This window comes from Rhinopithecus roxellana, chromosome 5 (assembly GCF_007565055.1).
Source record: "Rhinopithecus roxellana isolate Shanxi Qingling chromosome 5, ASM756505v1, whole genome shotgun sequence".
Lineage (NCBI taxonomy): Eukaryota > Metazoa > Chordata > Mammalia > Primates > Cercopithecidae > Rhinopithecus > Rhinopithecus roxellana.
The window spans coordinates 95,202,250-95,229,252 of NC_044553.1; the positions used below are offsets into that span (position 1 = coordinate 95,202,250).

The 27,003-nt window shown below is 39.4% G+C and overlaps 2 protein-coding genes and 1 non-coding gene across 8 annotated transcripts in view; 2 read left to right on the plus strand and 1 right to left on the minus strand.

The window, feature by feature from the left end:
* The window catches only part of PRPF39 (pre-mRNA processing factor 39), a 33,521-nt gene extending 27,045 nt beyond the window's left edge, over window positions 1–6,476 (plus strand). For all 6 annotated transcript variants that reach the window (XM_010389297.2, XM_010389301.2, XM_030930049.1 and 3 more), the window contains 7 exons: window positions 139–303; window positions 617–743; window positions 1,086–1,354; window positions 2,872–3,056; window positions 5,048–5,122; window positions 5,356–5,476; window positions 5,712–6,476. In XM_010389297.2, coding sequence (XP_010387599.1) covers window positions 139–303; window positions 617–743; window positions 1,086–1,354; window positions 2,872–3,056; window positions 5,048–5,122; window positions 5,356–5,476; window positions 5,712–5,768 — 999 coding nt within the window. In that variant the 3' untranslated portion in view covers window positions 5,769–6,476. The remainder of the gene's footprint in view (window positions 1–138; window positions 304–616; window positions 744–1,085; window positions 1,355–2,871; window positions 3,057–5,047; window positions 5,123–5,355; window positions 5,477–5,711) is intronic.
* On the plus strand, window positions 1,419–1,504 carry LOC115898047. Its single transcript, XR_004057806.1, has one exon. It is a non-coding gene; the product is annotated as a small nucleolar RNA SNORD127 (small nucleolar RNA).
* FKBP3 (FKBP prolyl isomerase 3) lies at window positions 6,183–25,802 on the minus strand. The gene is made up of 7 exons (XM_010389296.2): window positions 25,616–25,802; window positions 22,026–22,127; window positions 21,135–21,242; window positions 12,313–12,448; window positions 11,712–11,779; window positions 8,897–8,994; window positions 6,183–7,124 (listed from the first exon to the last, which is right to left on the minus strand). The coding sequence occupies exons 1-7, from the start codon at window positions 25,721–25,723 to the stop codon at window positions 7,070–7,072; spliced, it is 675 nt and encodes a 224-aa protein (XP_010387598.1). The 5' UTR covers window positions 25,724–25,802; the 3' UTR covers window positions 6,183–7,069.
* Window positions 25,803–27,003: the final 1,201 nt, after the last annotated feature.

The window sequence follows — 27,003 nt, forward strand, 5'->3', positions numbered from 1 at the left end:
TAAGTTTTTAAAATTATGAAATATGATTAAAAAATTTTAATTATCAATTGTATTTAAAATAATTTGTATTAACACTGTGCTTGTGCATATCTTGGTGATTTGGTTTACTTTCATTGGCATGTTACAATTTCATTACAGATTAAAAGACCTTACTTTCATGTGAAACCTTTGGAAAAGGCACAACTAAAAAACTGGAAAGAATACTTAGAATTTGAAATTGAAAATGGGACTCATGAACGAGTTGTGGTTCTCTTTGAAAGATGTGTCATATCATGTGCCCTCTATGAGGAGTTTTGGATTAAGGTAAGAAAATTATGTGCTCTTAAACTTGAATATATTATAAACATTGATCTAGTGACTAACCTTTTTTGTACTTCTGTTGAATGTTGTTCATATAACTATATCTGTTGCATTAGGAGATGGTCTGCTTGCAACCAGATTTGACTGCTGCATATGCCAACCTCGTTGCCTCTCTTCGTCCTTCCTTACAGAAACTAGTCTAGTGGTTCAATAAAGGTGCTGAATGGGTTTAAAAATAGAATTTTATCGTTCTGTCACAAATTTAATGACTTGTTCAACTGTAAATTATTCAGTATTTCCTCTTTTCTGTATGTAGTATGCCAAGTACATGGAAAACCATAGCATTGAAGGAGTGAGGCATGTCTTCAGCAGAGCTTGTACTATACATCTCCCAAAGAAACCCATGGTGCATATGCTTTGGGCAGCTTTTGAGGAGCAGCAGGGTAAGAGTGGAGAAATTCAATTGATATTTTAGAGATTTTCAGTTATTTCAGAAAACAGTGATAACAAATTGAGTAGTAAGGGATGGTGTAAAGCAGTTTGGCAAACTTTTTCTCTAAAGGGCCAGATAGTAAATATTTTAGGCTTTATAAGCCGTGTGTTCTGACTTTTAGGCTTTGTAAGCCATTGTAGCCCCCAGACAGCCCTAGGCAGTATGTAAATATGTGTGGCTGTTTCCCTTTAGTTGCTGGATTTAGCCCCTGGGTGATTGTTGTCAGTATGTGGTTATAAACATTATTTTAGTTGTTTAAACCAAAGCATAAACATTTAATTACTGTTTCTAGGTAATATTAATGAAGCCAGGAATATCTTGAGAACATTTGAAGAATGTGTTCTAGGATTGGCAATGGTTCGTTTACGAAGAGTAAGTTTAGAACGACGGCATGGAAATCTGGAAGAAGCTGAACATTTGCTTCAGGATGCCATTAAGAATGCCAAATCAAATAATGAATCTTCATTTTATGCTGTCAAACTAGCCCGGCATCTTTTCAAAATACAGAAAAACCTTCCAAAATCAAGAAAGGTGCTTTTGGAAGCAATCGAAAGAGACAAAGTATGCATTTGTATTTTTAAGAGTATCTTCTATAAAAACACCAGTGGTCAGTGTATTTTCACTGTGGCAACTGTGATGAAAGATTTGGTCTGTATGTAATATGTTTTATTACTAAATGAGGACAACAGTCCCTCTAAACTGATGTTGCCGTTTAAAAAAGTTTTTCAAATTGTTTTGAATTAGAAGTTTGAGACATAAGATTATTGGGTTAAAATTGTTGTAGACATTGTGATGCTTTATATTTTCCTTTTAGAAATTATCAACAAATTTACTGATTATTAAGTAGAACAGAGGACTTGGGAGAATACTTTATAAACAAAAGCATAGGCATTGCCTGTGTTGTAAGCACATTTGGCAGTGAGATGATTTAGTGTCTCCACAGAGTACTTTTTATATATCAGTTGAAAAAGGCAGTGTACAGGTAATAGGTAATTTCTCAGGTTTTAGGATTTTAGTTATTGCCAGGTCTGTTTAAGATAAAGATTTATAGCAGTTTGCTTCTAGCTGCAGTTTAAGAGGTTTATCTTTTTTTTTTTTTTTTTTTTTTTGTTCTTTTGGAGACAGTCTCACTCTGTCACCTAAGCTGGAGTGCAGTGGTGCCATCTTGGCTCACTTCAACCTCTGCCACCCGGGTTCACGCAATCCTCCAGCCTCAGCCTCCCGAGTAGCTGGGATTACAGGCACGCTCACTGTGTACAGCTAATTTTTGTGTTTTTAGTAGACACGAGGTTTCACCATGTTGGCGAGGCTGATCTTGAACTCCAGACCTCAGGTGATCTGCCTGCCTCGGCCTCTCAAAGTGCTGGGATTACAGGCGTGAGCCACCTCACCTGGCTTTTTTTTTTTTTTTTTTTTTTGAGACAGAGTCTCATTGTCACCGAGGCTGGATTGCAGTAGCGTGATCTCAGCTGACTGCAGCCTCCGCCTCCTGGGTTCAAGCCATTCTCCTGCCTCAGCCTTCCGAGTAGCTGGGATTAAAGGTATGCGCCTCCACGCCAGCTAATTTTTGTATTTTTAGTAGAGATGGGGTTTTACCATGGTGGCCAGGCTGGTCTCAAACTTCATACCTCAAGTGATCCTCCTGCCTTGGTCTCCTGAAGTGCTGGGATTATAGGCATGAGCCACCAGGCCGTTAAGATGTTTAGCTCTAGTTGTGGTAAAGATTTAAATTATTTGAAGCATAGAGATAATTTTTTTATGTTTTATTTTCTAATTGTCATGGTAGGTCAAGTCATACTAAATACAAGATAGGATATAGTTTTAATTTATTGGCATTTAACCATTTGTATTGTTTAGGAGATACTAGAATGATCAATTGATTGAAAAATTCATCAGTGTGTTAATGAATTTTTTCACCCTTTTAGATATATGCCGAAAACATTTAGCATGAGTTGTATTTTAATACAAAACAATTTTCAATTTTTTTTTTCAAATTGAGACAAAAACTAAGGCATTTTAAATATCTGTGCTCTAATAAAAATATTTTAGAAATATTAATGATGCTGCTTTTTACACAGGAGAATACAAAGTTATACCTCAATTTACTTGAAATGGAATATAGTGGTGACCTCAAACAAAATGAAGAAAATATCCTAAATTGTTTTGACAAAGCTGTACATGGTTCATTACCTATTAAAATGAGAATTACATTTTCTCAGAGAAAAGTGGAATTTCTTGAAGATTTTGGTTCTGATGTTAATAAGTAAGATCTTAATTATATTACCTATTTGAATGATAAATGAGCATTGATATTTTTGTATGGGGATTTGATGATTAGTATAGATTAATACATTGTTAAATTTTAAAATGTTCACTTAGTTTACTTTTTCCTCAGATATATGTGGGGGTAAATTCAATTTTATAAATGTATATGCATTTAACAGGAAGACATAACGGTTTGTCTTTCCTTCAAAACTGTTTTCCCAATTTTAGAATGACAATTTAAACCATGATTGAATGAGAGAAGGCAGGAAGGAGCAATCCTGTGAAAGGGAAATGGGATAAGGATTGAACCTTGAAACCCAAATGTTTAATATATAGGTCAATAAAGATGGATGGGATTAATCTCCAGTCAGAGTGCTGTTTTCTGAGATTGGAGAAGAGGATGGATATGGTCCCACAGAACACGCCTAGTGGCCTCATCTTCCTTCATTTTAAAAGGCCGAAAGTTGAGGATGGTTGAAGAGAATGCTCCAGTGGATTTGGGAAAAGGAAAAGTTTAAGATTTAATTTACTAAGAGTACAAGTATTGGCTAGAGCATTGCTGAAGTTCCAGTCTTACCTGATTCTAGTAAGGAAATACCAGTTTCTGTTAGGCATGTGCCTTCTCTGATTATTCTCATTTAGATTTCTGTTGAAACCACTGTAGATCAACTGAATTAGTTGTATCTGGGTGTTTGTATATGTGTGTATATATTGTTGATGGCTGTGTAAAATTTCAGTGCAACTAATAGAACAGCTAATGTTTATATTAGTGTATTTTAATGTATTAATGTATAGATTTGCATGCTTGGCATGATGCCAAATGTTTTAGCTATCTTGCAGAAAATTCATATCAGTAGAATGAGGGTATAGGGTTCTGTTCTTTTTTTTTTTTTTTTTTTTTTTTGAGACGGAGTCTTGCTCTGCTGCCCAGGCTGGAGTGCAGTGGCCGGCTCTCAGCTCACTGCAAGCTCCGCCTCCCGGGTTCACGCCATTCTCCTGTCTCAGCCTCCCGAGTAGCTGGGACTACAGGCGCCCGCCTCGTCGCCCGGCTAGTTTTTTGTATTTTTTAGTAGAGACGGGGTTTCACCGTATTAGCCAGGATGGTCTCGATCTCCTGACCTCGTGATCCGCCCGTCTCGGCCTCCCAAAGTGCTGGGATTACAGGCTTGAGCCACCGCGCCCGGCCTGGGTTCTGTTCTCTTAATAGATGAGGAGAGGATTAAACAGAGATTAGGCATTTTTTCTGAGGTAATATAGCTATTATTACATTGTGGAGCTTGGACTGAACCTACTTCAGTTTCTGCTCTTAACTGCTTGGGTGCTGTTTATTTAGTGTCTTGTGTTTACACTGAAGAAGCTACACAAAAGATGAGATATGTAATTCTAGCTTCTAGTCTAGTTGAATGATATAATTAATAGAGGAAATAAGTGTATGAGGTAGCAAGTAACTGCTAGGAGGGCTGTGATCTCTGTGGATCAGAATGGATTTGTCATGCTTCATAGAGGAGGTTGAGCTTCATTTAGTTATTACTGGATTCTGATAAGCTGAGCAGAGGACACAGTGGCGAAAGCAAGTTGAAGCTCATCTAAAAGTAACATCTGCTTGATTGGAGGTTTTTGTGAAGTAGTGAAAGCGTGATCTTGACTGTGTTGTGCATTGAAAGCTAGACTGAATTGATAGCACATGGAGTAGGCAGTTGATAGTAGTAAGCTATTAGAATTTTGACCAGTAATGTTAAGTGACATTATTTTAATTTGGCAAAAATAGGCAGACAAATTGGAGATTCAACACAAGTGTCATTTAGTCCATTTTAAGTATAGGGAATGGAGTGTGTCTGTCAGAACTATGATTTTAGTAGTAGAAATTTTAAAAATAAAGGAGTCGCTTAGAAATTTTCTTAGGCAGTTTCTTAAGTAAAAATAACTTTAAATATTTAATAAAGTTTGTTTTTTATATATTCCAGAGGATATATTTTTCTTTCCTTTCAGGCTTCTGAATGCTTATGATGAACATCAAACACTCCTAAAAGAACAGGATTCTTTAAAAAGGAAAGCAGAAAATGGGTATGTCACTTTTTGCTAAGTCAAGAAGGGGTGCTTCATTATGGAAATGCCTTCAAAGACAAATGTTTTTAAGTGTTACTTTTGTTGTAATTTACATACTTTATTTTTATGATTTGAAAGTCATGAATGATTCAGAACTTCAGTAATACAAATATATAGATAACATTCATGTATTCGGTAAAGTTGTCATCTGTGGGAGTTTTGAAAGTTTCCATTTTGCCATTTTATAATAGATCAGAAGAACCAGAGGAAAAGAAAGCACACACAGAAGATACAACTTCATCATCTACACAGATGATTGATGGTGATTTACAGGCAAACCAAGCTGTATATAATTATAGTGCATGGTATCAAGTGAGTATACAAAATTATAATTCTTTGTTCATAGATGTTATTAGCATGAATTAGGATACTTTTTTAAAAAAATGTTTTTGTTCCAATTGTGTAATACATTCTTTGGTGGTTAAGTACTAGAATTTTTAGCAGTGAACACTTGCTTGTTTTCTTAAACATACCTGCTTTAATTATACTTTTACATATGGAACTCTGCCATAGTTCTAATATACTAACACTTAATTTTTCCTTTCAGTACAATTATCAGAATCCTTGGAATTACGGACAATATTATCCTCCCCCTCCAACCTGATGGGAAAAGTGTAAATTTCAAATGGAGTGTGTGAAAAGTTTGAAATTATTATTTTTTTTAATGAGGGATGTAAACAGTATAAGCTTGTTGTATTTGAAAACCTGTCTTCCTTGTTTCTGTGTAACATGATTTGTTTAGTAATAGGGGAAAAATGTCAATTAGTAGCTTACCACAGATACTGATACTGTTTCCTACCATTTATAAAATTTACTTTTTATTGAAGAACTATTTTTTGATTTTTGCATTAAGTGGTCTAGAATTCTTTTGCAATGCATTTGCAACAGAATTTTGTAGCCTTAAGGGGTAGGAAGAAAAACCTGACTGCAAATCATGTCAGTGTTGTACAAAATTCTGACAACACATAAGGGCTGGTTATTAAGGATTTGCCTCTTTTTTTTTTTTTTTTTTTTTTAAAAAAAAGGACTTCAACCTTTGCTATCAAGGTTTTGTCTGTTTCAGTTATACTTGTGAATTGTGATCTAACGGCAGAAAGGATATATTATTAAAATACTATGCCTTGGAATAGAGAGATTATAAATGAGAAAATGGAATGTTTGCATCCCTTTAAAAATGAAAATCATATCAAAAGTATGTTGTTTCAGGAGACTTTGTATTTAGAATATTCATGTAAAACTTGTGAACAAGCTTTCATTTTGATCAAACTGATCATCTTCATTTTTGTAATAAAATGGAAGACTCATCCAGTAATCGTTTATGAATTTATTCTGGGGGCATCAATTAATAATATTAACTTTATGTTCACCTTTATTAGTGGCTCATTGGTTTTGAAGTGCACTTTTCCTAAATTGAGGTATTGATCTTCATGCCAAGATTTCTTCCCTTTTAGCATTTTGTTTCCCCTCAATCCCTATGCTTTTGCCTTCTCATTATACAGGCAATCTGTCCAGATAATTTTACTGGGAGTTACTACTCCCTGGTTTGATGAGGTCCTCAGTTCGTTACCTAATCAGAACAATAATATATTAACACCAAACAAATCACAGTCAGATCAAGACAGTGGATAAATTTTTATTGAGCCACTTAGTTTATAACATGAGGTAAAAGGAAAAAGTTCTCCTTGACCAGTATTTTACACAGCTGTGGGAAAGTATTTTAGACTTCAGGGATTCATAAGGGATTACATCTCTCAAAAGCTGGGATCAAGTAAACAAATTTTATTAACTCCTTGAATTTTCCAGTTGACTCTTCCTTTACAATAGTAACAAGTTCTAACTAGTTATTTAAGTTTCTTCAAGGCCAAGTTTTATCATTGTTGCTAATACCCTTAGAGCTGAACTATTTCAGTCAATATCCACTAATTCCACTTCAAAAATGAGTTTTGCATTTGGTGGAATTCTGTTGAAGAAGTCAAGGTACATTTGATAAAAAGTGCCTCTCCCCTACCCCCATAACCTTAGTATGGGATAGGCTGACTAGATAGGCTTACTAGATAAATTGAGCTTGGACTAGGATCCTCCTTACCTGGATGCTTTACAAGTACTCCTAAATTAGCCACCACTTAATGAAGACTATTAAGTACTCCAAAAAAAAGGTAATGTCATTCTATCTGGGAAAATACATATGTATGTATATATATATACACACACACACACATATATACACACTGTATTAAACTTTCTATGAGGTAGTACGTAATATTTACTGTGCATTTTAAGATGCTAAGTTCAAGGCCGGGTATGGTAGCTCACACCTGTAATCCCAGCACTTTAGGAGGCTGAGGCGGTGGATCACCTGAGGTTGAGTTCGTGACCAGCCTGGCCACTATAGTGAAACCCTGTCTCTACTAAAAATACAAAAATTAGCCAGGTGTGGTGGTACACACCTGTAGTTCCAGCTACTCGGGAGGGTGAGGCAGGAGAATTGCTTGAGCCTGGGAGGCAGAGGTTGCAGCAAGCTGAGATCACGATGCTGCACTTCAGCCTGGGTGACAGAGTGAGACTCTGTCTCAAAAAAAAAAAAAAAAAAAAAAAAAAAAAGCTAACTTAACAGTTACATAATTAACATGTCCATCAGACTGGTCTTGAGATGCTTCTTTACATTGGAGAGGTAGCTGCAGCTGACCATTTGATTTCCTCCCCGCCCCCCTCCGCGAGACAGAGCCTTACTCTTTTGCCCAGGCTGGAGTACAGTGGCATGATCACGGCTCACTGCAATGTCTGCTTCCCAGGTTCAAGCGATTCTCCTGCCTCAGCCTCCAGGGTAGCTGGGATTACAGGCCTGCACCACCACGCCTGGCTAATTTGTGTATTTTTAGTAGAGGCGAGGTTTCACCATGTTGGCCAGGATGGTCTTGAACTCCTGACCTCAGGTGATCTGCCTTCCTTGGCTTCCCAAAGTGCTGGGATTACAAGGATTAGCCATGGCGCCCAGCCTGGCCATTTGATTTTGAAAAGCTGAGAGCTATTATATTCCCAAATATGTTTATCTGCTAAGACTACAGAAAGCTGCCTTCCAAAGGAATTGTTTTTTCAAACTTAATCTTACGGGTCCAAGAGGAATGGAACCAACAAAAGCCATAAACTGCCTTCCCTCTTACCTACTGGATTGGTCTGGTCTTAATGGTCTGGAGTCATTCCTTATTCTTTTTTAAATGTTCATAAAGTGGACTTTCAGTGAGTATTGTCATTAGTAGTAATAATAAATGCTTACGCTAACACTGTTGATTCTGTGGTCTCCTTCAGTTCACAACTGGTAATCTCCCACATCTATTCCATTTCTAAGCTTTGAATTTAATTGCCTGAAATTATACTGTACCATAAAATTACCATGAGCCATATTTGCATCCTAGTTTGCTACAGTTTGTACTGGGCATGGTAACTTTTCTTAAACTTAAAAACATTAAGAATTACTGCTTAAGCTTAAACTTCACAGTTAAGGTCTTGAAAGTTAGAAACAAAAATTCTAGCTGAGGTTTGAACTTTATACCAATAGAAAATACTATTGTCTATTGGAGGTGCTGACACACAAGCATCTAAAGATCAGGAAGACTAGTCTGGACAGGATTCTTGATCCAGAAGTTTGTCTAGACAGCATCTTTCACATCTTCAGGCAATCTACAGGTTTTTTTTTTTTTTTTAAACTTTAATTACAAAGGGAAAAAAGGATACTTGGCATCAGGCTGTCCTTTCTTTCCATAAGCCCATTCTGGTTCAATCTCCAGTCGAGCCTTTTCTCCTTTACTCATAGTCAAGAGGGCTTCATCCCACTGAAGGCAAGAACAAAATAAAAACAAAATAATGGTATTCTGCAAAAAGCACATGTAATACCAGGACAGTAAAGACAAGATTGTATGTTAAACACAGAATCTATTACTATAGATTTCACTATATTCTAAGGTAATGTACTTCAGTGAGTCCCTAAATCTTTGTCTTCCATTTCTTCAATAGAAAAAAATAAGGGTATTTTAAGCAGGGCTTTTTTAATGTGAAAAGAACCTTTTGGGGCTCACGCCTGTAATCCCAGCACTTTGGGTGGCCGAGGTGGGCAGATCACTTGAGGTCAGGAGTTGGAGACCAGCCTGGCTAACATAGTGAAATCCCATGTCTGCTAAAAATAAAATTAGCTGGGTGCAGTGGCGGGTGCCTGTAATCCCAGCTACTCGGGAGGCTGAGGGAGGAGAATCACTTGAACCCAGGAGGCGGGGGTTGCAGTGAGCCAGGATTGTGCGACTGCACTCCGCTCTGGGCAACAGAGGGAGACTCCATCTCAAACAAACACACACAAAAACTTTTTGTAAACTGTAACATGCCATACGTTATGAAAACCAGTTTGTTATTAGCACCATCATAAAAACAACCTGCAACGCTTTTATATCACAGGACAAACTTGAGTTTATTTTTATTGGAATATAATGGCAAGTACTCACTGTAAAACTGTTTTAAGATTACCAAATTGTAATAGTGGAGTCATGTTTGTACATAAAATACAATATTTTTCTTTTGAGACGGAGTTTCGCTCTTGTTGCCCAGGCTGGAGTGCAATGGCGTGATCTTGGCTCACCATAGCCTCTGCCTCCTGGGTTTAAGCGATTCTCCTGCCTCAGCCTCCCTAGTAGCTGGGATTACAGGAATGCCCAGCTAATTTTGGAAATACAATTTGTAAAATGTTACGGCACTTTTGCAAAAGTGCAAAAGGTAAAACTAACTTTTCAAAGAAACAATAAAAGGCTTCTGGGTTGGCCTCTCCATATTTTCCAAATTTGGATCTTAAAGCTAGTTGCCACAAACAGTTAAGTCCACATCACCACAGGGATAATATTCCTAATATTATATGCTCTATTGAAATACAACAATCATATAAAGCTCAAGGGACAAAGTTATGGTGGTCACATTTGGAAAGTAAGAATATGGTAGACTAGCCAGACATGGTGGCTCATGCCTGTAATCCCAGCACTTTGGGAGGCTGAAGAGGGCGGATCACTTGAGGTCAGGAATCAAGACCAGCCTGACCAACATGATGAAATCCCGTCTCTACCAGGAATACAAAATTAGGTGAGAGGTGCATGCCTGTAATCCCAGTTATTCCGGAGGCTGAGGCAGGAGAATTGCTTGAACTCATGAGACAAGAGGTTGCAGTGAGTTGAGATTGCACCATTTTACTCCAGCCTGGGCAACACGAGCGAAACTCCATCTCGGAAAAAAAAAAAAAAAAAAAAAAAGTATGGCAGACTAGAAGAAATTTACCAGTATGCAAATAAGTTACAGAAATAGAAAAATGGCCCAATTTGATATATACTTGCTATCAACTTGGTATGGGCAAGTAACAATTTTTTTTTGTTTTGTTTTTGAGGTGGAGTCTCGCTCTGTTGCCCAGGCTGGAGTGCAGTGGCGTGATCTTGGCTCACTACAATCTCCACCTCCCGGGTTCAAGCAATTCTCCTGCCTCAGCCTCCCAAGTAGCTGGGACTACAGGCGAGTGCTACCATGCCCAGATAATTTTTTGTATTTTTAGCAGAGACAGGGTTTCACAGTGTTAGCCAGGATGGTCTCGATCTCCTGACCTCATGATCCACCCACTTCGGCCTCCCAAATTGCTGTGATTACAGGCCTTAGCCACCATGCCGGGCCGGGGCAGGTAACAATTATAAGTTATGCTCAACTAAACCGTTAGTTTCAAGATATTTTATGTTCTGTATATGATTGTCTGAACCATATCTTAGTTCCTATAACTGCATTTAAATAGGCATTTCAGTTATTGGTGTCTGATGTTCTGACAATAACAATTTAAAACAAACAATGGGCACAATGGGCAGGCCCCAGCATGATTCATAGAAGGTGACAGTCCATCCTGCTCTTTTATCTTCTTTTGTACACTGTAATGGTCAGTATGGGTCAAGCCTAACTTCCCCTTTTCTCAAAGTTTCTTTCTGTTCTCTCTCATATATAAGTGTAGGTTAAAGCATGCTTATGTTTGAATGATTTTCTGGTATTGCAGCCTATGTTGTATGAGGTGAAAAGGCTACAGAAACAAACTCTGCTTCTATGAGTACTTCAGTGGAACAGATATTTTACCTTTGCAAATTATATGTAAATGGTACAAACGTCCTGTAAGACGTTTTACAGGAAGCTTAAAGACAAATTTAGAGGGCCAAATGTTCTGACAAAGACTTACTTTATGAAGAAAAATAATAAAATGGGTACACATGGAAGGGACTGAAGCCCCTGTTGTATTAGGTACTTCCAAGTTATGCTAATTTAATCTTCTAACAACCTTGAGGCAGGCAGTACTGTCCTCATTTTATAGATAGTGAAACTGAGACCCAGACAACTTGTGCAAGATCAGCTAGCAATGAGTATACCCAATTTGTCAGACTCCAAAGTCTGCTTCCTTTGTGTTATATCCCCAAACCTAATTATTTAAGGCACCATACCAGAAGCAGCATGTGCCAGAATATCTACTGATTCACTGGCATTCTTTACTTACTCCTCTGATAACTTTGCCTACTCCGACCTTAAAACTTAAAGGCTTGGCATTTTTCTTCTTCTTTGCACCTGTAAAACAGATTTTCCTTATAATTAATGATATACTTTAATTTATTATTAAGAAATTTCCATCAGAAATTATTAAATTCCAATGCAAAAATATAGTGGTTTGATTTCAGAATTACAATACTATGTATTTTAAAAGAAAGAAAAATTTACAAAGTCAGATCATCCATCAATAAAATTCTGGCTGTAAAAATAATTACATTCTTAACAAAGGGTAGAAGGGCAGGACCTATACTTACATCACAAAACAGCTTACTATCCTGCCTTTTCTATTCAAATACTAATGCCTTACTTTCGGACATTAACCAGGTTTAGACTGAGATTCCTTATCTTTTGCTTTCCAATGAACAAGAGGTCTTTAGCCAGCCAATAATCAGTGAACTGAAGACCTCTTCCAAGTAGATCTTGGGGGGAAGTATGTCTGGATAAAAGTAGGTGACAGTCAGGAAAAAGGTACTGCTAACTACTCATCTGTCTGGCACCCAAGTATTTCGAATCTCTTTAAGCCAAAATCATAAGATTACATTTAGACTTACTTGTTTGAATATTAGTATCAAAAACAGTCCCATCTTGTAGTGTTCCTGTATACCAGCAATGAACAACATCTCCCTTTTTGGGAAAGTTGGTTTTATCTCCCTTTTTCAGAACAGATTTAGTATATTTTGGTGGACCCTAAAAACAAAAAACAACACACACACAGAGTTATTAATTTGTGTCCTTTAAAAGAATGACAAACAATAGCCAATAATGACCAAAGTCTATTTGATGGATTTGGTAATAAACAAACAAACAAAACACTCTATCTAATTTCAGGGCTGTGATGTGACTATTAGTAACTTACGTATCTATAATTTCAAATAACTTCCAGCTTCTTTGGAAGCCTAAATTCTTCTAATAAGATTCTGTTAATTACTCACCAAACCACAACATGATTTCAGTTATTTCCTGAAGTTAAAAAAAATTACTATTTAATTCCTATGAAATCATAAGGCATTAAAATAAGGGATGGTGACTTCCTCCCACAAAGATTTGAACTGTTTTAGCAGCAATAATTGATATTACTAGGTGTTTTTATTATATCCAATTAGAATGAATACAGTGATATTGCCTCTGACCCTGATTTGGAAAATAAATTCACACAATGGATGACATTACCTAAAGAAATAACAGGCATATTTCCTAGAACAAAGTAGGATTATCAGGGTCTTCTAAAAAAAGGTTACAGATTAATCTAATCTATAGTAATTCATATATGAGAGGAAAGCAGACAGAGGAACTGTCAAGAATCTTAGGGAATTAATTAAAAAAAAGAGGTGTACCAAATTTAAAAGTATCCTCCTTACCTGACATCTATTTGGTTTCTAAATTCAGACCAAATTCAGAGGGATCTGCATTATCCAAATCTGTATTTGGTTTCTAAATTTCATAAAATAAATAACAAAGGTGTGGGTGGATATCAAATATTTCAAATCTATTAGTTCCTGAGTTTGAAAAACAAGATAAAGTGTTTTCTTTATTCCTGGCCTATTTCCTTTTTTTTTTTTTTGAGATGAAGTCTCACTTTCGCCAGGCTGGAGTGCAATGGCTTGATCTCGGCTCACTGCAACAACCTCTGCCTCCTGGGTTCAAGTGATTCTCCTGCCTCAGCTTCCCGAGTACCTGGGACTACAGGCGCCTGCCACCATGCCTCACTCATTTTTTGTATTTTTAGTAGAGACACGGTTTCACCATGTTGGCCAGGATGTTCTCAAACTCCAGACCTCGTGATCCACCCGCCTTGGCCTCCCAAAGTGTTGGGATTACAAGTGTGAGCCACCACGCCTGGCCTATTCCTGATCTATTTCTAATTGGTCAAGGTATGCAAATTTTTATTCACTTTCATTTCCCTAGCTGAAGATTTTATCCTTTTCCAAAACTTGTAAGTAAAAATATCTGTGCTGGGTGCAGTGGCTCACACCTGTAATCTCAGCACTTTGGGAGGCCAAGGTGGGTGGATCACTCGAGGTCAGGAGTTTGAGATCAGCCTGGCCAACATGGTAAAATCCCATCTCTATTAAAAAATTAGGTGGGTGTGGTGGCGTGTGCCTGTAATCCCGCTACTCAGGAGGCAGAGACAGGAGAATCACTTGAACCCAGGAGGTGGAGGTTGCAGTGACCGAAGATGGCACCACTGGGCCACAGAGCAAGACTCCATCTTAAAAAAAAAAAAAGTCGGCCGGGCGCGGTGGCTCAAGCCTGTAATCCCAGCACTTTGGGAGGCCGAGACGGGCGGATCACGAGGTCAGGAGATCGAGACCATCCTGGCTAACACGGTGAAACCCCGTCTCTACTAAAAAATACAAAAAAAAAACTAGCCGGGCGAGGTGGCGGGCGCCTGTAGTCCCAGCTACTCTGGAGGCTGAGGCAGGAGAATAGCGTGAACCCGGGCGGCGGAGCTTGCAGTGAGCTGAGATCCGGCCACTGCACTCCAGCCTGGGTGCCAGAGCGAGACTCCGTCTCAAAAAAAAAAAAAAAAAAAAAAAAAGTCTGATCTCCTTGCAAATAGTCTACCTCTTGGACAAAAGATTCTCTCCCTGACCAAACCCTAGCTAGGATCCTCTGAGCCCTCTTGCACTATAAAGATCTGAACAAACACAAGTTTCAAATAGCTCAATGCCTTATTCCTAGGAGGACCTGATCTCTCCTTAAAGTGCCTGCCTAAGAAAATTTAAGGCTGCCAAAAAAATTTACTGTTTGTTCCAGTCAACGCCTGAAGATGAAGATATGACCCTGTCTCTAAGTCTCTATGGGAGCCTAACTTTGATAAGCACCAGTTGGCAAACTCAGATAGGTTTCTTATGGACCAACCCCCACTTCCTACTTTTTGTAATTTTTCACTTCCCTAACTCTGCTTAAATCCCTCCCTACTCCCTCATTCTTTTTTTTTTTTTTGAGACGGAGTCTTGCTCTGTCTTCTAGGCTGGAGTGCAGTGGCGCCATCTCGGCTCACTGCAAGCTCCACCTCTCGGGTTCACGCCATTCTCCTGCCTTAGCTTCCCAAAGTAGCTGGCACTACAGGCGCCAGGCTAATTTTTATTTGTATTTTTAGTAGAGATGGGGTTTCACTGTGTTAGCCAGGATGGTCTCGATCTCCTGACCTTGTGATCCGCCCGTCTCGGCCTCCCAGTGCTGGGATTACAAGGTGAGCCACCGGGCCCGGCCCCCTCATTCTTTTAAAAGGCCCAGTTACCTCTCCACAAATCAGACAGGAGTTCAGCTCTTTCCCCTACTGTCAGTAGGCTGAATAAAATCTGTTTTCACCACTTTAATGTCCAATTGTGTTTATCACTGACACCTTCAGTCAGTCCTCTACTCAACTGCTAGAGTGATGTTAACAATTACTGCTTATAGTTTTGTGTCCAAAGGCCTAAACCATGCAGGATCTTAATCTATCCCTCCCTAAAGCTCCAGAATTCTATCAGCCTTTGAACTCTTGTCTCTTCCATGACCTTCTCAGTAGAGCAGGTGCGGCCGGATGCAGTGACTCACACCTGTAAACCCAGCACTTTGGGAGGCCCATGAGGGTTGATCACCTGAGGTCAAGAGTTCAAGACCAGTCTGGCCAACATGGTGAAACCCCCATTTCTACTAAAAATACAAAAATTCACTGGGCATGGTGGCAGGCAGCCTGTAATCCCAGCTACTTAGGGGGCTGAAGCAGGAGAATCGCTTGAATCCAGGAGGCAGAGGATGCAGTGAGCCAAAATTGTGCCACTGAATTTCAGCCTGGGCGACAAGAGTAAAACTCTGTCAAAAAAAAAAAAAAAAAAAGGAAATATTTCTATAAATATATTTTTTCCTTTTTTAAGAGACAGAGTTTCAGTGTTGCTGAGGCTGGAGTGATCATTCCACTGCAAAATACTGAGATATTTTACATTGGGGCAATCACGGCTCACTTAAAGGCTCAAGCAATCCACCTGCCTCAGCCTCCCAAAATGCTGGATTACAGGCGGGAGCCACTGTGCCTGCTTAATAATATTTCAAAAGTATAAAAATATTACTGTCTGTAAGGGAGCAATGAAAGGGAGAATGGCATGAAATAAGGCTAGAAAAATATGTAGGACGTGCTAGAATCTGGGTTTTTATCTTTAGGACATTAGCCAATTAAGAGTTTTAAATAGAGAGGTTACAGAATCAGATATTTATTTATTTATTTATTTATTTATTTCTGAGACCGAGTCTCACTCTGTTGCCCAGGCTGGAATGCAGTGGCGTGATCTCGGCTCACTGTAACCTCTGTCTCCCAAGTTCAAGCAATTCTCCTGCCTCAGCCTCCCGAGCAGCTGGGACTACAGCCTTGAGCCACCACACTTGGCTAATTTTTGTATTTTTAGTACAGACGGGGTTTCACCATGCTGGCCAGGCTGGTCTCGAACTCCTGACCTCAGGTGATCTGCCTGCCTCAGCCTTCCAAAGTGTTGGGATTACAGGCGTGAGCCACAGCGCCCAGTGATATTAATCACTGTGACTGAAATATAAAGAACAACTTGGGAAGCAAAAGTAGAAGTGGAGAGACTTGTTAGGAAAAAAAACTATTATAGTAGTTTAGGTTTAGACCAGGGTGCTAACAGTGAGGATGACAAAACACGAATGGATTTGGGATATATTTTGGAGGTAGAATCACCAGAAGTTGGTAATGACTACACATGAAGCTGTTATCTAAGATGAAGTTATCAAATTTTTCATTGCAGTACTTTTATACTGACTTCTAATTGCTAAATGTGAGTTTCTGTTGCAACTTATATTTTCTCTCCTGTACAATACTCATTCATACCTTGAAAATTTTCCTCAACGCTATTTAATATATAATAGACAATAAATATATTGACAATGACTGATTTAAAGTTCCGTAAGAGCTATTAGACAACAGTCTTTAAAATAAAGGTAGAAATAAATAATACAGATACAATGTGCTTTGGAATGTATGCAGTTATGCATGTATACAGCAACGTCTCACATGGTAAAAATCCAGAGGAAGCAATGAGCCCAGGAGCTGGGTCTTAAAGGGAGCACAGAACTGACAAATAGGGAAGTAAAAGAACACTGTAAGGAAGAAATAAAATATGGAGGTAGGAAAGGGCATGATTTAGTAGACAATGAGCAGACATTTGTGGTCAAAGAAAAAAAATTTTTTTTTTTTTTGAGACAAGGTCTTACTCTGCTGCCTAGGCTGTAGTGCAGTGGTACAATCTTGTCTCACTGCAATCTCTGGCTCCCAAGCTCAAAGGATCCTCCCTGCTCAGCCTCCTGAGTAGTTGGGACTATAGGCACACGCCACCATGCCTGGCTACTTTTTTGGTAGAGACAGGTTTCGCCATGTTGCCCAGGCTGGTCTTGAGCTCCTGGGCTCAAGTGATCCACCTTCCTCAGCCTCCCAAAGTGCTGGGATAACAGATGTGAGCCGCTGCACCTGGCCAAGAATATGTCTATACAGGCCGGGCGTGGTGGCTCACACCTGTAATACCAGCACTTTGGGAGGCCAAGGTGGGTGGATCACGAGGTTAGGAGTTCGAGAATAGCCTGACCAACATGGTGAAACCCTGTCTCTACGAAAAATACAAAAATTAACCAGGCGTGGTAGCACGCGCTTGTAATCCCAGCTACTCAGGAGGCTAAGGCAGGAGAATTGCTTGAACCTGGGAGGTGGAGGTTGCAGTGAGCCGAGATCACACCACTGCATTCCAGCCTAGGCGACAGACAGACTCTGTCTCAAAAAAAAAAAAGAATACGTCTATTGAAACATGGAATATGGAGCTTAGCAGTGGCCACATTTTGGAAGGCTTTGAATGCCAAGAATAAGAAATTTGGATAACTGAAGACCAGTGGTGACCAGTAACAATGGGAGTCACAAATGTAATTTTAAGTTGCTAGTAGCTGCACTTAAAAATGTAAAAAGATGAAGTATAGTATGCCAGGTAGTAGTATGCCTGTAGTCCCAGTTATTCTGAGGCAGGAGGATTGCTGGAGCCCAAGAGTTCGAGTCCAGCCTGGGCAACACAGCATGACCCTGTCTTTTTTTTTTTGAGACTGAATCTCGCTCTATTGCCCAGGCTGGGGTGCCGTGGCGTGATCTCAGCTCACTGCAACCTCCGCCTTCTGGGTTTAAGTTATTCTCCTGCCTCAGTCTCCCAAGTAGCTGGAATTACAGGTGCACGCCACCATGCCCAGCTAATTTTTGTATTTTTAGTAGAGATGGGGTTTCACCATGTTGGTCTCAAACTCCTAACCTCAAGTGATCTGTCCCCCTCAGCCTCCCAAAGTGCTGGGATTACAGGCACGAGCCACTGTACCTGACTGACCCTGTCTTTTTTTTTTTTTTTTTGAGACAGTTTCACTCTTGTTGCCCAGGCTGGAGTACAATGGCGCGATCTCGGCTCATCGCAACCTCTGCCTCCCGGGTTCAGGCAATTCTCCCACCTCAGCTTCCCGAGTAGCTGGGATTTACAGGTGCATGCCACCGCACCTGGCTAATTTTTTTGTATTTTTAGTAGAGACAGGGTTTAACCATGTTGTCCAGGCTGGTCTCGAACTCCCAACCTCAGGTGATCTGCCTGCCTCGGCCTCCCAAAGTGCTGGGATTACAGGCGCGAGCCACCACGCCCAGCCTCCCAACCGACCCTGTCTTAAATAAATAAAATACAAATTTTTTAAATGAAAAACTGTCTTATTTAAACTAAAACATCCCAAATACCATCATTTCAATAAGTAATCAATATAAAAAATACTGAGATATTTTACAATCTTTTTTTAAAAAAGAAACGTCTAAATCACACCTTTGAAACTGAGTACATATTTTACTCTTAAAGCACATTTCAGTTCAAAGTAGCTAAAGCACGCTGTAGCCACATATGGTTAGTAACTACCATACTGAACCGGACAATTCTAGACAGCACTCAATTACTGAATATATTCTTCAGCAGGGTGTGGTTTGGAAAAGTATTGTTTTAGAAATATTATTAGAATACCCATTTTGTTGCTGACTGGATAAAGAAAGAGAAGGGAGGCAAGAAATGAACAATGTTTTTAACATTCCAGGTATGAGGCCTTGCTTCGAATGCTTGAAAATGGAAAAGGAATGAACATTTAAAATAAAAGGAAGATGTTTGAGAGCATTAGTCTTGAAAGAGACATGAGAAAGAAAAAGGAACGAAAAGATTCAGAGAAATTTTAAGCTCAGAAGAAGGGAATGGCAATGGCTAGACATTCACATTTTGGCAATATAGAACACAGGAGCATATAATGAGAAGGGAGGCCAGGCACAGTGGCTCATGCCTGTAATCCCAACACTTTGGAAGGCTGAGGTGGGCGGATAACCTGAGGTCAGGAGTTCAAGACCAGCCCAGCCAACATGGAGAATCCCTCATCTCTATTAAGAATACAAAAATCAGTTGGGTGTGGTGGTGCCTGCCTGGAGTCCCAGCTACTGGGGAGGCTGAGGCAGGAGAATCACTTGAACCCAGGAGGTGGAGGTTGCTGTGAACCAAGATGGCACCTCTGCACTCCAGCCTGGGCGACAGAGCGAGACTTTGTCTTAAAGACAAAAACAGGCCGGGCGCGGTGGCTCACGCCTGTAATCCCAGCACTTTGGGAGGCCGAGATGGGTGGATCACGAGGTCAGGAGATCGAGACCATCCTGACTAACACGGTGAAATCCTGTCTCTACTAAAAATACAAAAATTAGCCGGGCGTGGTGGCGGGTGCCTGTAGTCCCAGCTACACGGGAGGCTGAGGCAGGAGAATGGCGTGAACCCGGGAGGCGGAGCTTGCAGTGAGTGGAGATTGCGCCACCGCACTCCAGCCTGGGTGACAGAGCGAGACTCCATCTCAAAAAAAAAAAAAAAAAAAAAAAAAAAAGACAAAAACAAAAACAAAAAAAGAGAAAGGAGTAAGAAGAGACTGAGAATTTGTGAGAAAATGTCAAATACATTATGTGAGCAATGAGCAATGTGATGGAGAATTGGGCAAAGGATAGTATAAATGTTGAGTAGCAATGAAACTAGAAAACATGCTTGGCTAATATTAAGCATGAATTTATACCAGGCTCAAAAGGTTTTATGATTATGTGTGTACAATGCCTGCTCTCCAGTCCCAAAGCATAAAGACAGAGAGTAGACAATGAGGGTTAGCAAGGAAAGGGACAAGAGGCTTTTGAATCTAGGATGCTAGGAAAACGGTCAAAGTACGTAATTGGGCTCAGGCTGGCCAGTTAAATGAAGAGATTTTAAATAAAATGATATAGTTTAGGACCCTCATAAGCTCTCTCTAGATTGTCTCTAGCTCTTATGAACTTACCTTTTAATTTATTTATAACTTCTTAACTCCTTAATGAAATACTATATGTCTCCTAAAACCATCCTCATTCAAATTTCCTGGACGGTAAACTATGTTGCCAGTTGCTTCTGAAATCCTTCAATAATAATTGCTCCATTTACCTTAGTAGCTACTCAATAGATATAACATTTATCAAATGTTAATTGTGATAAACTTTAAAATTGCTTTATGTGCACATATACCTATAAACATTAATTTCTGCTTTTTAGCCAATAGGAAAAGATCATGCAAAATTAACTAGCTTTAATCAAATAAACATCTATAATTGTATAACTGAATTTATACTTTCCACAAATACCCAAAAGCCACACTGTCATCAATAGCCTCACCTCTTTACAAGAACTAAATATAGATTATTATCACTGATACTAAGACTGCTGGCAATGAGTGTGCTTATACAGTAAAGTATTATCAGAAATTACAAGATTATAACCAATTCAGCTCTGCTAAGTCAGTTCTTAGTAGCTGATCTTAGCTCTACTAAGGCTGTCAATTTGCAGGAACAAATTAATCTGGTTCTTCAAACCTTTGTACCAAAATATAAAACCCGAGTTGGGAAAACTGAGACAGATGAACCCACATCCTGCAGCCAAGCCTGGATTATTTCTATTGCCAGGGACACCATGTACATTAGAAAAAGCTAAAAATAATCAAAGAAAATGTATGTCATTTAGTCCAAGTTGGCCATAGAATCAAGGCCTTAAAATAGCTTTGAAAGCTCAGAAGGTCTGGACAGATGTGGAGACAATATTAAATACAATATCAGAAGTGTTTCAAAGGATAGGCTAATAACTGTAAAGTACTAGTTCTTAGGATTATTTCTGTCCCAGTACACCTAAGGGAAACAGCACACTCCACTAAGTGTTTAGCTCACTGAAAGTGGTCATACTCAACCACCTTTCACTACAAGAAACTAGTGCAAATAATAAAGAAATAAATACAATTTCTAGAATCCACATGATAAAATAAAAAAATACTATATACAGACCTCATCCAGGGTCTCTTCAGACTTGGTTTCTTTGGGTTTATCTTCATTAAGCTTCACATTTTTTACTTGCTCAGACACTTTACTTATACTTTCAGTACCCTTAAAACGCTGTAAGGAAAATGTTCTAACATCATACTCAGGACAGGCTAAAACCAAGGAGCAACATCAAGATTTTCAGCCTCTCAATTAAATGAACATCTGCATAATAAATACAGGTTGTATAACACAATTGTGAATAAATGGTCTAAGGAAACAAAGAACAAAGAAATAATTTTGTTCATAATTTATTTTTAAACAATAAATTATTACCCTCAAACCAGCTTACAATATAAATTCTGAAATGAGAACCATGACCTTAGAAAGGCCAATGCATACCCAGAGATATAAACACTATTCAAATAACTCCTAAAGATTTTTTTCCTCTGGAAGATATTCATTTCATAGTAAACATATATGGGAGAATGTCTTAAAATTTATTTTTGTAAAGGCTCAGCCTAAATCTAAACCAGACTTTAAATTCATTAGTGAAATGGAAACTTATTTTCTGTATAACATTTAATATATATAATGACAAAATACATTTAATATACACCATATGCTAAAGTAATATGGTAATACCACTGATCTAATGAATTTATAACTTCAGTGGCCTTAAGAATTTGTCTCAATTTAAGCCATAAAATCCAGACCCTTTGAAAATACTGAAACATTCTGCCATACTGCAGATTAGCCTTGCTAGATTTGACAGCCTGTCCACTTACGATAATAGTTCAGAAAAATTACAGGTGGAAAAGCTCTAACACATTCAGCAAATAAATGCATTTTAAACATCTTTTTTGGAAATAAAATTTCAAAAGTGATGTTCTGTGAACAGAATCTAACAATACTCACCTTAGTTTCAAAAAGATGGTTATAGGCTGTAACCAAGTGGTCCTTGTTAGCTGTCTTGGCCACATTTTTAATGTTTCCTAATAATTTATGTTCTGCAAGAAACTATAAGGAAAAAAGCTGGGTAATCAAGATAACTTCTCCGGAGTAAGAAGTGTCTAAAATTAGAAAATGACCCTTTTATGTTAGCAGTTGTGTTTTCAACAGTACTAGTATTGAAGAAGAAATAAACTCTATAGTTTATACTCTACTTCATTATAAAAAAAATGTAAGATAGAGTTTTTTTAAATTGGGTATTTATAAGAATTCGTCACAAGACTGGAACTGCAGTGTTATGTACTGAACACAGTGGTTCATCCTAACCTTTTTCCTGTCAACACTCACGAAAAATAACATTTATACAGTAAGTATACTGTGGTGACTTGAGTAGTTGCTCACTGCAGGAGGATACTTGGATGCAGTCCTTGAGAGTCTCCAGCCAGGTTGGGCATAGCTATCCTGAGGCATTTGTAACCCATTCCTAGCAGACTAGGAAGAGTCACTGTTACACACGCATGTAACATAGATATGTTGAGATTGCTATGCTTAACGTTATATATATAATTGCTAAGTGTATGGGCTGTGGAGTCATATTATCTAGGTTAAAATCCTAGCTGACTGGGCTGGGCACGGTGGCTCATGCCTGTAATCCCAGCATTTTGGGAGGCAGAAGCAGGCAGATCATCTGAGGTCAGGAGTTTTGAGACCAGCCTGGCCAATGTGAGTGACAAAACCCTATCTCTACTAAAAATACAAAAATTAGCCGGCCATGGTGGTGCATGCCTGTAGTCTCAGCTCAGGAGGCTGAAGCAGAACTGCTTGAACCTGGGAGGCGAAGGCTGCAGTGAGTCGAGATTGTGCCACTGCACTCCAGCCTAGGTGACAGAGCAAGACTCTGTCTCAAAAAAAAAAAAAAAAAAAAAAAAAAATCCTAGCTGTCTGACACTAGACAGAGGACTAAGCTTGTCTGAAGACTCAGCCTCCATATCTGTAGTGGAAGATTAATAACCACGTCTACGTCAAAGAGTTGATATAAGGATAAAGTGCAAAAACCCATTTAATGCATTTAGCATAGAGCCTGTCACACAGTAAGAACTTAATAAATATTGGAATTATGATTAATACTGTATTTAATAACTCAAGGTAATAGCAGAATTCCTTTTCTCTCAAATATAAGACTGCTAAGATGGCAGAGGGACACTAAAACACTACTGCTGAAATAGCAAGTTGCAATATATCTTTATCTCAAAATCACGTAATTGTGAGGATTTCCATAACTTCTTTGTTGCCTTATTTTATTCTGCTTCTTTTTCTGCCTTGTGGTCCTTGCCTAATTCCTAATTTTGTTACCTTCTCAAAGTTGTCCTTTGGCATCTTCTAAGCTTTTGATAAAGCAGTTAACATTATTAGCAGTCAATAGCTAACACTATCACTATTGTTTTTTTTTTTTTCTTTTGCTTTTTCTTTCAAAGATATGTTCTAAATAACAGCTGATGGGGAAAGGAGACAAAGTTGATTAAACGGAAGTAATCAGTTACCTTTAGCACGCTGGTGGTTTTTTGTTAAAAGATTCCAGAAAATACCCAAAGCATAAAAGCATAAACATCTCTTTGATATGATTAATAAAATAATTATTGTCAAGTATAGGTCTAAGTGTTAATGATCACTGGAGATTATTATTATTATTATTTTTTGAGACAGAGTCTAGCTCTGTCGCCCAGGCTGGAGTGCAGTGGCCCAATCTCGGCTCACTGCAACCTCCACCTCTTGGGGTGAAACGATTCTCCTGCCTCAGCCTCCCGAATGGCTGGGATTAGAGGTGCCCGCCACCAGGCCCAGCTAATTTTTTTGTATTTTTAGTGGAACTTAGGTTTCACCAAGTTGGCCAGGCTGGTCTTGAATGCCTGGCCTCATATGATTTGCCCACTTTGGCCTCTGAAAGTGCTAGGATTACAGGAACCAGCCACCACGCACGGCCGAGACTATGCATTTAAAAGATTAATATGTTATAAAACCATTTTGATAATCCAAGTCTGTTAAAATTGTTCCATGTGGTCCAGTTTTACATACGATTTCACATGGCATTATTTGTTTCATAAGAATATGATGGATGAAGTACATGACTAAGGTATTATTAAATGTTAATATGTCTATTCTGAAATACGAATTGGCTTAAGAGAAAATAGTTCCATTAAAATGGGGTAAGATTCCCGACGCCTGTTCTTTCTTTTTCACCCTTGTACCTCCAAACATTGCGAGTAGTTCTTGTCACAGATGTTGTATTAACATCTGCTAATCTAAGATGCGGATGCCAGGATAATGATTCAGGAAGAAGGAACTGAAGTTGGAGAGTTCTTGTATCTCCCCGTCATGACGGCCGCCCAAAATGAAAATAAAATATAAGCTTCTCAAAATAACCCAGAAACAGTGGCTCAAGCCTGTAATCTCAGCACTTTGGGAGGCCGAGGCGGGCGGATCACAAGGTCAGGAGATCGAGACCTTCCTGACTGACACGGTGAAACCCCGTCTCTATTAAAAATACAAAAAATTAACCTGGCGTGGTGACACGCGCCTGTAGTGCCAGCTACTGGGGAGGCAGAGGCAGGAGAATGGTTTGAATTCGGGAGGCGGAGGTTGCAGTGAGCCGAGATCGCGACACTGCACTCCAGCCGAGGCGACACAGACTCCGTCTCAAACAAACAAAAAATCCAGAAACAAATTTTCTAAATGAAAAGTTTAGAATTTTAAAAATTGTATAGAAAACACAAGCAGGCTGCCGCTTGTAAGAGAATGCTGCGTGCACAACTATTCCAGCAATTCAAGAGATGCCTGAATGATCTTAACTTCCAAAGGAAAAACAAATGTGACAAAAATAACTTGACTATAGACGGATGGTTAAGATGGAGACTATGCTGACAAATGGAGAGCGTACAGTATAAAGAATTCCAAATAAATTTTAGTCTGTTTATGACAGACCACCGCACAAGAGAAATGTGAATGTAGCTCTCTCAAAGTATAAAGGTGAAAAGGTCATTTAAAGGGTCGATATGTTAAAACAAAACTTTAGCCACAACCTACGGATTTTTAAAAATCACACGCATTAATGTTCTGTATCTAGTAAATTGTTAAGCAAGTTGGATGCACCGTTCCCACAGAAATCTTCACGTCCCTTCCCATTTCCCTAGTAGCCGGCGCCCCACTCCCAGGAGTCTCATCCACACCACTATTCCTCGGCCTCCCCGCCCTTAACCCAGTATCTTCGGATTCCTATTTTTCTGGCCTCCACCCCCACTCAAGGATCCCAATGAGGTTCTAACTCTACAATTGTAGCCTGTGTGCTCCAATAAATAAGGCTGCTCCCCTGCCCCAGCAGGGCACGACCGAGGGGAGGGAGCGAGGCCCAAAGCACACCCTGAGCCGCTCCGGCCTTCCCGGCCACCGGCCGCGGGAAGACGAGGGCGGGGGCACAGAGGAATACGGAATGTATGGGCATCTCCAGGGGGGTGAGGCGTCCCTCAGCCGCACCAGCCCGGCCGCCCCTACGCCTCCGGTACCGAATCTGAACCGTGTTCCTGCAGAAACTTGATAATGTCCTTCTTGGGCAGCTGCTCACTGCGCAGCTGCTCCACGGTCCACGCCCGCTGTGGAACAGCCGCCGCCATCTTCCCCCGCTGCCTCCGCTTTACTGAGCCAGCCCGCCGCAGTTCGGCATCGCCCCGCCCCCTAGGGCGGGGCGTGACCACTCACGGAGGTCGAGGGGCGGGCCACTGCGCTAGCAGTCGGGATTGGGGCTTGTCTTTGAGTGACGTCAAGGATGTGCTATGAGGGCTTCTTTGTTGAGTCCGGGTTAAAAAACCTACCGCGGTCGTCTCTGCAGTAGGCTGTGTTGAAGACCGCTAGCGATTTTCGATTCTGAGTTAGATCCCTTGTGAAGAGACCTCTGAGGGTAGCGACATTTATCAACCATTACCCACATGTATTACCTACGGCAGCTATGCCTTTAAAGTTCAGTCTATAACCTGTTAAAACAGCATTCAGGCTCCTTTTTTCGTTTTATCTAGTTCTAGCCTAAAAATTCACACCTAAACTGCTTCAGTCCTTGTCGATCCGAAAATCCATATCCCATCATCTCACCTTTAAAGATCACACAACTGAAACTTAAATACAAACTGCCCATCCCCTCCCCCCCATACAAATACGAGGAAGTTTGTCCAAAACGAAGTTCAGAAACTTGAACAAATAAACAATTTATAAAGAAGCTGCACTCAGGATGCCACTTGCTGATGAGAATGAGATTATTAATGCTCGTAACTCTGTGATGTATATTTTTTCTCAGTACACGAGGAAACAAATTTGCAGAGGTTACTCAAAGTCAGGTTTAGAGAGAAGTCAGGAATTGTTTGAGATAGAAATCTTTGTTAGAGTGGAATAATTGCAGACCGACATTTATTATAATTCTATCTATAATAAAGATTTAATAGTTGAACATTAGGACTCCTTACTTAAAAAAATCTAGGCTGACTCTGGGCATGTTGCCTATGAGTTAGCTCTGCTATGCAAGGAGCATTAAAAAATAAAAAATTCTGACGAATAGCTGGACCAGACCACGTTCACGTCCCTTTAAACAATGAAAATATTAAAATAATGGGTTGCCATTCCTTGCACGGTGAAAAAGAGACTGGGCATTTTGTTTTCTCAGCCCAGATAGAGATATAAGACAAATTATTCCATCTACACACTTTTGCTTTTCACCTTATATTCTGATTTAAAAGTACAAGGAATGAAGCACATTAGACGCTCAATAACATTAAGTTCACAAACTGATGGGTATCCCATTGTCCCAGGGTATATATTTTATAATAAATCTCTATTATAACATTTTAAGTGATTTAATCACGTTAGCAATGACGCCCAGCCATCTAATCATTGGAAACGGAAGTTA

What these genes read in the sequence shown, in the direction of transcription:
- FKBP3 (XM_010389296.2), bottom strand. Translation starts at nt 25,723, where the DNA reads ATGGCGGCGGCTGTTCCACAGCGGGCGTGGACCGTGGAGCAGCTGCGC. An exon ending in CTGAAGAGACCCTGGATGAG is followed by an intron (nt 12,449 to 21,134) that starts GTCTGTATATAG and finishes TTTTGTTTTTAG; the next exon opens with GGTCCACCAAAATATACTAA. An exon ending in TGATACTAATATTCAAACAA is followed by an intron (nt 11,780 to 12,312) that starts GTAAGTCTAAAT and finishes TCTGTTTTACAG; the next exon opens with GTGCAAAGAAGAAGAAAAAT.